At 44.1% G+C, this 14,288-nt stretch overlaps 1 protein-coding gene across 1 annotated transcript; it reads right to left on the bottom strand.

Annotated features, from left to right (window-relative positions):
- Nucleotides 1-5,007: 5,007 nt before the first annotated feature.
- LOC115381949 (anterior gradient protein 2 homolog) lies at nt 5,008-9,559 on the bottom strand. Its single transcript, XM_030083596.1, has 6 exons — nt 9,451-9,559; nt 9,143-9,206; nt 9,012-9,064; nt 8,835-8,911; nt 8,621-8,684; nt 5,008-5,033 (listed from the first exon to the last, which is right to left on the bottom strand). Exons 1-6 carry the CDS (start codon nt 9,557-9,559, stop codon nt 5,008-5,010), a joined length of 393 nt encoding a protein of 130 aa, XP_029939456.1.
- Between the last annotated feature and the right edge of the window lie 4,729 nt (nt 9,560-14,288).

The following is a 14,288-nucleotide window of genomic DNA, read 5'->3' as shown; positions in this document are numbered from 1 at the left end:
TCCACATTTAGCTGCAGTCAAAGTTCTTGGTTTCACATCATGTAATAAAAGACCTCAGAGAACCTCAGACAACCAACTCCTGCCACTGACTCCTGCAGATTTTTACAGAAACTTCATTCTTGGTGCTTTCATGCAGTTTGTCTGATAATGAAATAATGAAAACTGAGGCCACAGATTCCTAAAAATGAGCCCTTCCAGAAGCACAACAGCAGCACGAGGTCTTCTCTGCTTACCTGCTGCTCAGACGTGGAGGACAGGAGAGGACGGGAGGGAACGGGAGTCCTGCTGCGTCTCCTGCTGCTCCGCCTCTGCTTTAAAGCTCCTGGCAGGTGGAGCGCCCCTCCCTCTCCTCCTCCAACCCCTCCATAGTGCTGACTCACCCAGATGTCTTGCATCGGGAGAACAGGTTCCTGTCCTGATGCAGACATCCTGCCTGTCCGGTCGGGACTAGGCATGCTGGGTATGTGATGGACGCCCGGGGACAGTGGACGGGGGTCACATGCCTGGCAGCCCTGTCCGTGGAGGATATAGGAAGTGTTTACAATGGCTGGCCTGCGGCTGATTGGCTTGTGCTGCGGCCTGATACTCTAGGGGATTAAGAAGACCGCCGCCACAAAAGACGTCAAGGGGAGGACGGTCTCAGGCATAATTCATTCATTCATTCATTTAAGAAATATAGCTGTTGTCTGAAAGTGTCTGTATTGTAGAGGGCACAACTTAAGCTAAAGTAGAGGACAGATTTTATCATACGTGGCCTACAGAAGGAAAACTTCAAAGGAACAACAAGAGAAACTAGACAAAAAAATATCACAGATTGACACCTGAAATGCTCAGAACCCATCCCCAGATTTGGAAAAACAGCGTCTTAAACTCAAGATGGAGTTTAAGTGAAGATAAGACGGGAGAAATTTTTGCAAGACAGCTGAGAGGCGCCGGGGCTAAACAGTTCATAACTGGGGTCCGTTTGCGAGATGGGACTATCGTTACTAATCAGCTGGGTAGAAACAATGCATTTTGGGACTTTTACGCAAATATCTACTCTGCTTTTGATCCCAGTTTTTCATGATTTGGCCCTCCCCTCACTTACTTTAGAGCAGATTGCTTCTTTGGACAAACCAATAACACAAAGAGAAGCCTGCTATGCCATCAAACTGTTAAAAACTGAAACTTTACTAACGAATACCTTTAGTGAACAACTATCTCCGATCTTGACCAAACTGTATGCTGAATCCTATACATCTGGCCGGCTACCTCCCAGTCTCAGCCAATCATGCATCACGCTTCTGTTAAAAAAAAGGGAAGGACCCATTAGACTTTGCCTCATACCGGCCGATCTCGTGACTGAATTCGGACTATAAAATTCTGATGAAGATTCTCTCTCTCCGTCTTGAAGAGATTCTACCTTGTATTATATCCCCAGACCAAACAGGTTTTCTAAAACAGAGACCACTCTTTTTCAATATCCTTCCCGGTCCACCTCAGAATGCATTCACTCTATGGATGCAGAGAAGCATTTGACGAGTCAAATGGACATTCCTTTTTTCAAACCCTGGTCAAATTTGCCTGGATCCGGTTGCTGTATTCTTGCCCTTCCGCTGTAGTCCTGACCACAATCTCTACTCTGCACCTTTTGATTTGGCCTGTGGGAGAAGATAAGGCTGTCCCCTCAGTCCACTGCTATCGGTCCTTAGCTATCGAGCCACTTGTGATAGCCATAAGATCCAATCGTGCTATCACAGGTTTTCTCAGGGGCAATACAGAACACAAGTTCTCTTTGTATGCGGACGACCTTCTCTTATATGTGCCAAAGCTGAGTCTACTATTCCTCATATAATTACAACCTTACGTCAATTCTGGGTAGATTTCAGGTTATAAGTTAAATTTACAAAAGTGGACTAAACTGGATCTCGCAACTGGTCATCTCTACCGATCTCTCTTATAGGCAGGCTCAATTCACGCAATTGGTGTCATTCCTCCAAGGTACCTCTATCTATTCAGTGTCTGCCTGTATTTATCCGGGGCGTTTCTTCAAAAAATTGGATGGTATATTATCCTGGTTTATCTGGAGTGGTAAAAAATCCTCGTCTGCACAGGGATTTTTTGCCAAAAACAAAACAAATTTGGGGCTTGGTGGACTTTCAAAACTAGTATTGGTGCTACAAATTTGCACTGCATGATGTTCTGGAAAAACTGTACCTCTGGAGAGAAATGTCGCTTATGGGTTAGCATGGAAAGACTTTCTAGTAAACCGGTAAACCTTTCTGCACCCATGCCACTAAATGTGTCTACTGTCCCAGGTGACACTATAAATTACTGCAAGGTGGGCTTTTTGGACCAATAGCAGACAACCACCTATTCCAACCATCTGTGCAAGACAATGCATTTACCACTTTGTTAGTTTCTTTTCTTTTCTTTCGTTTTCTTTTTTTTATATATGTATTTTATTAATGGGAATTCAGTAGATATATTTAAGCACCAGCTTAATCCAAATTTAACCTAAGTTTGATTTTTTTCTCACAGTATAACATCTAGAAAGCTTCCAGATTTGCTCACCGTGGAGAGTTGTTCATACTAAAAAAATATGATTTGTCTTTCAATGTCTGAATGACCTTTAGCTCAATACATATTAGGCATAGTTCACAGGGCCAAGATATCTCTTGTTTTTCTTTTCTAGTTCATGATTCACCAGTTAGTTGTGTATGTGGAAATGTAAAGACTGTGAAAACTCATTTTCAACATCATCTGCATGATTCACAATTTAAGTGCCACATTTGTGACAGCTAAACTGTGAATCTGCTGTTAATCAGTCACTCAATCTGCAATCCCCTCAGCACATTCTTTGCCTTTCATGTCAAACTAATTTAATTAATGACATGAATAATTCAAACCACAAGTATCAAGTTTACAGTCATAGCCAACTTATTTTAGCTTCATACAGTTTCCAGCCCAAATCAGGCTTTTTTTGATTTATGAGTAATAAACTGAGGATGACTGTAAAGCTGAGGCTTGTGAACTCAAAAAGCATGTACCCCGCTGATGAAAAGCCCATTCATAGATACCCAGGTACTCTGGTGCCCTCAAGTGGACAGTTAGAGCATTATCCTTGTCAGTTCATGACAAACCAACCGCAAAATAATGCTGTTTGAGGACATTACTGCTTGGACTAATTTTAATCTGCTGCTACGACAACAACGGTTTAAGATATTCTACTTTTTTTCTGCTGCATTTCACCATAGCACTTACCACTACTGCTACTACTACTGCTGTAAAATACACTGCAGGCAGATTTGCAAAGGAAGGATGGACCATGATCTTTGGGGTCATATGCACGCTCAAAAAAGTATCCAAAGAAATTGGAATGAACCTTTGAGTTTGTGCAAAAAGTCTTGATGGATCTTTTTTTTTTTTTTGCCGCTGTAGTACTTTTTCTCTGCTCCAAATTTTTATGTGCATTTTTATTTGTGTTTGAACACCAGATTTTGAGTACCTGGGCATCAAAAAAAAAAAAAGAAAAGGAAAAGCTCTCTTCTGGTGTTGCGGTGCCAATGGTGAGAGGTAGATGGGGACCAGGTGTGCGTTTGGGGGTGAATATGAGTGAGTGAGGCTTTCTCCAGACCGAAATCATTTATTTAAATGTATAAGAAAGGGAGAAATAACAAATGTAACTGGTAAAATAACATGCTAATGTTATTTCCTCCTCCATAAATCTGGATGGGACTTTTCTCTCCCTCCTGGATCTTCTCAGCATTTCACTATTTACAAAACTCGTTCACTAGCGAATCTATTTGAATGAGGAAAAAAAAGAGTGAAAAAAATGAAAAAAGTAGTGTATCATAAAAAAAAAAGTGTATCATATACACAGAAATACACAGGCTTCTCCTCTTTCAGAATCAGAATCAGGACTTGCAGGTCCTGCCCGACTCAGTGCCGTTGAGCAGAGCAGGTTGGCTGAATGTCGCTGGGTCTGGTTTGTGTGTTTGCATTGTTTTCTTTTTTGCGTTGTGTGTTTGCTTGAAAGAAAATACGATCTGGGGAAGAAGAAAAAATGTATTGTACAAGTTGTCAATTACAACTGACTTTCCTATAAATGTGTTTTGGAAAAAAGAAAACAGTCTCATTACTGGTGATAAAAGCAGGACTGACCACAACATAACTCTTTAAATAGCCTCATGAAGTCTACAGACCACAAGATGACTCATTCAGCACCTTCATGAAGTCTACAGACCACAAGATGACTCTTTCAGCGGCTTCATGAAGTCTGCAGACCACCAGACGACTCATTCAGCAGCTGCATGAAGTCTACAGACCACAAGACGACTCTTTCAGCAGCTTCATGAAGTCTCCAGACTGCAAGACGACTCTTTCAGCGGCTTCATGAAGTCTCCAGACTACAAGACGACTCTTTCAGCGGCTTCATGAAGTCTCCAGACCACAAGACGACTCTTTCAGCAGCTTCATGAAGTCTAAAGACCACAAGACAACTCTTTCAGCGGCTTCATGAAGTCTACAGACTACAAGACGACTCTTTCAGCAGCTTCATGAAGTCTACAGACCACAAGACGACTCTTTCAGCGGCTTCATGAAGTCTACAGACCACAAGAGGACTCTTTCAGCGGCTTCATGAAGTCTACAGACCACAAGACGACTCTTTCAGCGGCTTCATGAAGTCTACAGACCACAAGACGACTCTTTCAACAGCTTCATGAAGTCTACAGACCACAAGACGAAACTTTCAACAGCTTCTCGAAGTCTACAGACCACAAGACGACTCTTTCAGCAGCTGCATGAAGTCTACAGACCACAAGACGACTCATTCAGCAGCTTCATGAAGTCTATAGATTACAACACGTTTCTTTCAACAGCTTCATGAAGTCTACAGACCACAACACGACTCTTTCAGCAGCTTCATGAAGTCACAGACCACAAGACGACTCTTTCAACAGCTTGATGAAGTCTACAGACCACAAGATGACTCGATCAACCAGTTCATGAAGTCGACAGACCACATCACTCTTTCAACAGCTTCTCGAAGTCTACAGAACACAAGATGACTCTTTCAACAGCTTCTCGAAGTCTACAGACCACAAGACGATTCTTTCAACAGCTTCATGAAGTTTACAGACCACAACACGACTCTTTCAGCAGCTTCATGAAGTCACAGACCACAACACGACTCTTTCAACAGCTTCATGAAGTCGACAGACCACATCACTCTTTCAACAGCTTCTCGAAGTCTACAGACCACAAGATGACTCTTTCAACAGCTTCTCGAAGTCTACAGACCACATCACTCTTTCAACAGCTTCATGAAGTCTACAGACCACAACATGACTCTTTCAGCAGCTTGATGAAGTCTAAAGACTATAAGACGACTCTTTCAGCAGCTTCATGAAGTCTACAGACCACAAGACGACTCTTTCAGCAGCTTCATGAAGTCTACAGTCCACAAGACGAGCTTTCAAGAGCTCTCATGAAATCTACAGACCAACAAGACGACCCTCTTTCAACAGCTGATGAAGTCAACAGACCACAAGATGACTCGTTCAACAGCTTCATGAAGTCGACAGACCACATCACTCTTTCAACAGCTTCTCGAAGTCTACAGACTACAAGACGACTCTTTCAACAGCTTCTTGAAGTCTACAGGGCACATCACTCTTTCAACAGCTTCAGTAATACTACTCCTCAACTTTAAAGCTAGGGTTGGCGAATTGAATGAGATACTTTTTTTTAACTACTGGTTAAAATGATCTTTATGACACAATGGGAAGCAATTCATAGCGTGTTGTTAAAGTAGTTTGGAAAATATCCGCTATCTACAGCAGGAGTGAAATGGGAAAAACAGCAACCAATAGTCTTCCCGGGACACCTTTTTTTAAACCAATCAAATCCTTTCGCCGTTCGACCTGCCCCCTGCGTGTACATGTCAATGGCGTGCACTGACCCTGGTTCAGTGCGCGTGGAGAAGGACGGAGCATCGTTACAGAATGGCGGAGAAGAATGTTTGGGGTTTTACTTACCGTTGAGTGCGCCATAACTTTGCATAGTGCAAATAAAGAAAAACGAAGAAACGAAGCGCTGAGGACAGGTTACGCCAGGAACGCACTGGACGCACTGGACGCACTGGCGCACCGCGAACGTCTCCGTGTCTCCGCTCCCAATGGGAGCTCCTTCTATGGGGTTGGAGCTGGGCGGAGCTAGCTAGGCGGAGACTTGGGGAGATGCTCCATGCTAACGCTAGTTTTCCAAGATCGCCAACCCCAGCTTTAAGATTAAGAAAACCACCTAAATTCAAGATGGTGTCCAAAATGACCACCACATGTGGTTTCCTGCCATAATCCTCCCACACTGATTGGTCGTATAATGGCTCCAGATGACCAGTTTTCTTCATCTTGTTATCATGAATCTTGGAATAATCAGCTGAGCTTAAAGTGAAGTATGGCCCGCCATATTCTGATGGACGCAGACTGCCGAACTTTAGGGCGCTGAACTCAGGTCTTGGTTTTCATGCAAAAGTGGTTGTTCGGGATGGAATCCAAGATGGCCACCAAGTGACCTTTTTCTTCGATTTTGGTCTTTCTACTAAGTTTCAACTCACTGTTTTCAGTCCTTTTTTTAATTAGTGTTTTTGTGTTGGTCTGTTTTTTGTTTTTTTTTACTTTTTTTTTTACTGTGGCATAGTGATATTTACACAGCACTCCACAACAACTGGAGAAAGCAACAGAACGAGGATCATTGATGTGAGCCATGGTGTGCAATTTTTATTTTATATCAACAGTAGGTTGTGATATTTGTAATATATGACACATAAGGTTTTTGCTAAGTTGACCCTATATTTCATTGTGCTGGGTGCAAATCACTTAAAGGGCCAAAAACACCAGCTGTTGGTTGAACACATCAGTTTTTATTCCAAAGGATGAGCAGTAAAGATACCAGGGTGGAAATCAGGGTGGAGTTGAGGAGGGACACGTCAGGAGACAGAGGAACCCTTCAAGTGAAAGTCTTTTCACATGTGAACTGGTGACAGCAAACTGAAGGTGGAGGTGGGTGGAGGGCGCCTCCTCCTGCTCACAGCTCAGACTTCAGCAGCTGTGGACTCGGGGAGGGAGTGGGTGGAGGTGGGTGTGGTTCTGTGGCTCAAAGCTGAGAATTTGAGGAGCTTCTTGGCCTTCTTCATGTTTTCCAGCACTGAGGAAGAGGAGGAGGCTCTCAGTGTGTGTGTGTGTGTGTGTGTGTGTGTGTGTGTGTGTGTGTCTACATTCAGCACGTAGGTAACTTTCCGTATATACACATTAGGTAAACGTGGGCGGCTGCCACGACCCTTTGTAGCAGACAGGTAAGGTCAGGCTGAGTTCGGGTTAATCACTGGTTTAAGGTAGTTTAAGGTAGTAGGGTCACAGGGTCGAGGTTTAGGGGAAGATTAGGGTTTGTGTGTGTTTAGTGGCACCGCCCACAGGGCCCTTCTGCTAACGTCTTCCAACCCTCTGTTTGCTCTCCTCCATTTTTGCTTTTTGCTAGTTTTTTGTTTAACCCCTGCGGGTTGTGTTTTGTCATTTTTTGTGATAACTTGTAAAATTGTAACACTGTTTCTGTTTGATTTATCTTTGGTTATATAAAATTCCCTTTTTCTTTGGAAAAGGTCACCTGAGTTCTTTTGTGTTGTACCTTGTTTTGCCTGCACACCACCGTAAGGATAATTTCCATCAGCCCAGTAAGCCTGCGCATAAGTTGTTGCTTTTCCCCAGCTCCTCGCTTGACCATTTTTCATACCTTCAAGGGGGATGTAACACTTGCTCTTATATACTCTTCTCTTCCAGTCAGGGCCTCAGCCTTTGTCAGAAGTCCTGTTGTTCTCAACACTCTCAAGATCTGGCTTCAGTTCAGGAAATGACATCACACTATGATTGGTCCACAAAGCATCTGTTTAGGTTTTTCCAGGTCAGACATTCAGTGCTGTTCCCTCCCTGGCCCCATCAGTTCTAGGAAGATTTACTCACATTAGTGTTCGAGGAAGCGTTGGCTGACGGCTCCAGAGATTGAGGACAAACGTGACTCAGTGTCATCTGAGTTGTTTGTCTTTTGTGCACACCTTCATAATTATTGGCGAAGTTATTTTAACATCGTGGGAATAATTCTACGGCCCTGTCCAGCACTCCTTTGAATTCCAGAGAACTGATCTTGGTCCAAAAAGAACTTCTTGGTTTGACTTCTTGAATCTCCAAACGCCGCCTCCTCCAACCATGTGCCTGAACCAGTAATCCAGTATATGGACACTGGTACAGACTCAGGACAGCATGTTTGAGCAGACTTCTTGGAATTTGACATGTCCAGGGTTATTTTTGAAAAGAACAGAGCTTGAAGAGTACAGGTACCAAATGTCAGGCATGCATCACACAAGTGAAGGATTGTGGCTCTGGATGCAGTGATCTGCTCCACTGTGGGTTCTGCTTGGTTCTTAGTGAGGACAGAACCACCAGATTCAGGTGTGTTGAAGCAGGGAGAGAGCTGGAACGTGCTGCTGAGAGATGCCTGTTCCAGACTGCACCAAGCTGCAGATCTGGTTTAGACAGGTCGGATCCCGTTGCCTCTGTCCCCTGACACCACAGACACCAGGTCTTACCCACAAAGATGATCCTGGGGACGTACTGTCCATCAGGGGACAGGTGTTGATCTACGGTTTCCTGCTGCAGGGAAGGAGAGTAAACACACACACACACACACACACACATACACACACACACACACACACACACACACACACACACACACACACACACACGTGTAATGCAGGATGTCTCATTGCAGTGTCAGAGCCCACCAGCCCTGCAGCCTACCATCATATTGAAGACCACAAAGTCCTCGTCCAGGATCCTCTGGATCTCATCGTTTTCATTGAAGGCCTGCTTGAACGCTGCAGGACAGACGGAGCGTTAGGGTGAAGCAGAGCGGGTGGGAAGCAGCAGGACGTGCTGGGGCGGGGGGGGTGATGGGAGACAGCTGGACCGGCTCACCCTGGCTGTGAGGACAGTCCTCCAGGTGGAACAGGACAATCAGAGGCTTGTTCCTGGAACACAGACCAGACAGTTGTTTCACACCCACCCCGCATGGAAGCGTTCCCCTTAGAACCAAGGTGTTTCCTCACCTGGACCTCGACAAGAACAGAGCCTCCTCGTACGTCTGAGCCCAGATCAGCTGGTCGCCCCAACCTGCAAGACACAGGAGCAGCTGGGGTTCAAACCAGGACACTACTGAAGCTGCTCCTGTACCGTTATGTCTCGGTGCTGTAATAGACATAACGGAGACATGTATGCTCTTTACAGGCTCTTTAATAACACCGCTGCTCGGCCCATTAATTTACATTGTGTCCGTCCTCTTAAAGTGTCCCACCAAGTTTTCACCATCATATGGTTTCTACCCCAATGCTCCCATTACAACTCCATCACCACAAACCTCGAGACAGCGACTGAGGGATCCTCTGGCCAGATTTGGGGACATATTTAGTAAAGGTGGAGGACAGGGCCACCAGGACCAGGACCAGGGACGCGGCTGCTCTGGTCATCTTTCAGCTTCCTGGAACAAGAACAGACCTGAGGGAACATCTGGACCAGCAGGGTCAGAGTTCTGGAAACAACAGCATGGTGAAGACGCTGGAGACACAGCAGAACACTGAGACTGAAACCCTGAATCCAGCGGTTCCACACTGAGGACCCAGCGGTGTCAGAACATCCACATTCAGCTGCAGTCAAAGTTCTTGGTTTCATATCATGTCATAAAAGACCTCAGAGAACCTCAGACAACCAACTCCTGCCACTGACTCCTGCAGATTTTTACAGAAACTTCATTCTTGGTGCTTTCATGCAGTTTGTCTGATAATGAAATAATGAAAACTGAGGCCACAGATTCCTAAAAATGAGCCCTTCCAGAAGCACAACAGCAGCACGAGGTCTTCTCTGCTTACCTGCTGCTCAGACGTGGAGGACAGGAGAGAACGGGTGAGGACGGGAGTCCTGCTGCGTCTCCTGCTGCTCCGCCTCTGCTTTAAAGCACCTGGCAGGTGGAGCGCCCCTCCCTCTCCTCCTCCAACCCCTCCATAGTGCTGACTCACCCAGATGTCTTGCATCGGGAGAACAGGTTCCTGACCTGCTGCAGACAACCTGCCTGTCTGGTCGGGACTCGGCATGCTGGGTATGTGATGGACGCCCGGGGACAGTGGACGGGGGTCACATGCCTGGCAGCCCTGTCCGTGGAGGACATAGGAAGTGTTTACAATGGCTGGCCTGCGGCTGATTGGCTTGTGCTGCGGCCTGATACTCTGGAGGATTAAGAAGACCGCCGCCACAAAAGACGTCCAGGGGAGGACGGTCTCAGGTATAATTCATTCATTCATTCATTTAAGAAATATAGCTGTTGTCTGAAAGTGTCTGTATTGTAGAGGGCACAACTTAAGCTAAAGTAGAGGACAGATTTTATATATTTTATTTCATATATAGAATGGGGTAGGGAGTCGAACACACAGAGCTACCAGAGGTCTAACCCCCCCACTGTAGCTTCCACTACTACTCACAGTAGCTGTGTGGCCTGGGGTTACGACTCGGAGATAGGCGCCGCCCTACGCACTTAGCACGGGAGACTTTGACTTGACTTTGAGAGGACAGATTTTATCATACGTGGCCTACAAAAGGAAAACTTCAAAGGAACAACAAGAGAAACTAGACAAACAAATATCACAGATTGACACCTGAAATGCTCAGAACCCATCCCCAGATTTGGAAAAACTTAACTTAAACTCAAGATGGAGTTTAAGTGGAGAAGAGGCGGGAGAAATTTTTGCCAGACAGCTGAGAGGCGCCGGGGCTAAACAGTTTATAACTGGGGTCCATTTGTGAGATGGGACGATTGTTACTGATCAACTGGGTAGAAACAATACATTTAGGGACTTTCACGCAAATATCTACTGATCTACTCTGCTTTCGACCCCAGTTTGAGCCTCATTGAAGGCTTTTTTCATGATTTCGAACTCCCCTCACTTACTTTAGAGCAGATTGCTTCATTGGACAAAACAAATAACACAAAGAGAAGTCTGCTATGCCATCAAACTGTTAAAAACTGAAACTTTACTAACGAATACCTTTAGTGAACAACTATCTCCAATCTTGACCAAACTGTATGCCGAATCCTATACATCTGGCCGGCTTCCTCCCACTCTCAGCCAATCATGCATCACGTTTCTGTTAAAAAAAAAGGGAAGGACCCATTCGACTTTGCCTCATACCGGCCGATCTCGTGACTGAATTCGGACTATAAAATTCTGATGAAGATTCTTTCTCTCTGTCTTGACGAGATTCTACCCTGTATGTAAAACAGAGACCACTCTTTTTCAATATCCTTCCCGGTCCACCTCAGAATGCATTCACTCTATGGATGCAGAGAAAGCATTCGACGAGTCAAATGGACATTCCTTTTTCAAACCCTGGTCAAATTTGGGTTTGGGACGTCTTTCATTGCCTGGATCCGGTTGCTGTATTCTTGCCCTTCCGCTGTAGTCCTGACCAACAATCTCTACTCTGCACCTTTTGATTTGGCCTGTGGGACGAGACAAGGCAGTCCCCTCAGTCCACTGCTATCCATCTTAGCTATCGAGCCACTTGTGATAGCCATAAGATCCAATCGTGCTATCACAGGCTTTCTCAGGGGCAATACAGAACACAAGTTGTCTTTGTATGCCGACGACCTTCTCTTATATGTGCCAAAAGCTGAGTCTACTATTCCTCATATAGTTACATAATTACATAATTAGATATTATCCTGGTTTATCTGGAGTGGTAAAAATCCTCATCTGTGCAGGGATTCTTTGCAAAAACACTAAACAAAATGGGGGCTTGGCTCTGGCAGACTTTCGAAAGTAGTATAGCTGCTACAAATTTGCACTGCATGATGTTCTGGAAGAACTGTACCTCTGTGGTGAAATGTCGCCTATGGGTTAGCATGGAAAGACTTTCTGGTAACCCGGTAAACCTTTCTGCCCTTTTGGCTGCACCCATGCCACTAAATGTGTCTACTGTCCCAGGTGACACTATAAATTACTGCAAGGTGGGCTTTTTGGACCAATACCAGACAACCACCTATTCCAACCATCTGTGCAAGACAATGCATTCACCACATTGTTTCTTTCTTTTCTTTTCTTTCGTTTTCTTTTTTTTATATATATATATTTTATTAATGGGAATTCAGTAGATATATTTAAGCACCAGCTTAATCCAAATTTAACCTAAGTTTGATTTTTTTCTCACAGTATAACATCCAGAAAGCTTCCAGATTTGCTCACCGTGGAGAGTCAGTTGTTCATACTAAAAAAATACGATTTGTCTTTCAATGTCTGAATGACCTTTAGTTCAATACATACTAGGCATAGTTCACAGGGCCAAGATATCTCTTGTTTTTCTTTTCTATTTCATGATTCACCGGTTAGCTGTGTATGTGGAAATGTAAAGACTGTGAAAACTCATTTTCAACATCATCTGCATGATTCACAATTTAAGTGCCACATTTGTGACAGCTAAACTGTGAATCTGCTGTTAATCAGTCACTCAATCTGCAATCCCCTCGGCACATTCTTTGCCTTTCATGTCAAACTAATTTAATTAATGACATGAATAATTCAAACCACAAGTATCAAGTTTACAGTCATAGCCAACTTATTTTAGCTTCATACAGTTTCCAGTCCAAATCAGGCTTTTTTTTTAATGAGTAATAAACTGAGTATGACTGTATAGCTGAGGCTTGTGAACTCAAAAAACATGTACCCCACTGATGAAAAGCCCATTCACAGATATCCAGGTACTCTGGTGCCCTCAAGTGGACAGTTAGAGCATGATCCTAGACAGTTCATGACAAACCATCCGCAAAGTAATGCTGTTTGAGGACATTACTGCTTGGACTAATTTTAATCTGCTGCTACGACAACGGTTAAAGATATTCTACTTTTTTCTACTGCATTTCACCATAGCACTTACCACTACTGCTACTACTACTGCTGTAAAAATACACTGCAGGCAGATTTGCAAAGGAAGGATGGACCATGATCTTTGGGCTCATATGCACGCTCAAAAACTATCCAAAGAAATTGGAATGAACCTTTGAGTTTGTGCAAAAAGTCGTGATGGATCTTGATGGGAAAAAGGTGAGCCGGAAAAGTTTATATTTACTAATTTAGGGTTATTCAATATAATGACTTTTGCATAGTGCTCCGGCGGAAGGATATACCGGAGCACAGTGTCTGAGTCTATGCTTCTACTGCTGTGCTCCGGTATATCCTTCCGCGGAGCACTGCACATGCGCAGGTCTGTGTGTATCAAAATGCCATTTTAACGGACTGAAAAGGAAAAAAAAAACGTCTTTAAAATGTTTTATAACCGTTCGGATTTACTTCACGTGCTAATACGCCGTCCCCTGGACCACTGGAAGGAGGATTGTGTCTACTTTCGTCAGTCCGGCTCTGTTTCCTCTTCACCTGCCGTAGTTGAGCTAAGCTAACTACGATGCTAACAGCTGGGAGCCCGCGGCTGGACGAACGGACACAATGAAGGTATTTTTGAGCTTATCTCACTGTGTAAATGATCGGGACAGGGCGTGGGTCCAAAATCTTCGGAGTATTCCTTTAAGATTAAGAAAACCACCTAAAGTGAAGATGGTGTCCAAAATGACCACCACATGTGGTTTCCTGCCATAATCCTCCCACACTGATTGGTCATTTCATGGCTCCAGATGACCAGTTTTCTTCATCTTGTTATCATAAATCTTGGAATAATCAGCTGAGCTGAAAGTGAACTACGGCCCGCCATATTCTGATGGACGTAGACTCCCGAACCTTAGGGCGCTGAACTCAGGTCTTGGTTTTCATGCAAAAGTGGTTGTTCCGGATGGAATCCAAGATGGCCACCAAGTGACCTTTTTCTTCGATTTTGGTCTTTCTACTAAGTTTCTACTCACTGTTTTCAGTCCTTTTTTTAATTAGTGCTTTTGTGTTGGTCTGTTTTGTTTTTACTTTTTTTTTTACTGTGGCGTAGTGATATTTACACAGCACTCCACAACAACTGGAGTAGGCAACAGAACGAGGACCATTGATGATGGCCATGGTGTGCAATTTGAATTTTATATCTTTCATTACATGGTAGGTTGTAATATTTGTAATATATGACACAAAGTTTTTGCTAAGTTGACCCTATATTTCATTGTGCTGGGTGCAAATCACTTAAAGGGCCAAAAACACCAGCTGTTGGTTGAACACA

This window comes from Salarias fasciatus, chromosome 23, assembly GCF_902148845.1.
Source record: "Salarias fasciatus chromosome 23, fSalaFa1.1, whole genome shotgun sequence".
In the NCBI taxonomy this organism is placed as follows: domain Eukaryota; kingdom Metazoa; phylum Chordata; class Actinopteri; order Blenniiformes; family Blenniidae; genus Salarias; species Salarias fasciatus.
The sequence above is the reverse complement of the archived record's forward strand: the minus strand, read 5'-3'. Positions and strand labels throughout refer to the sequence as shown.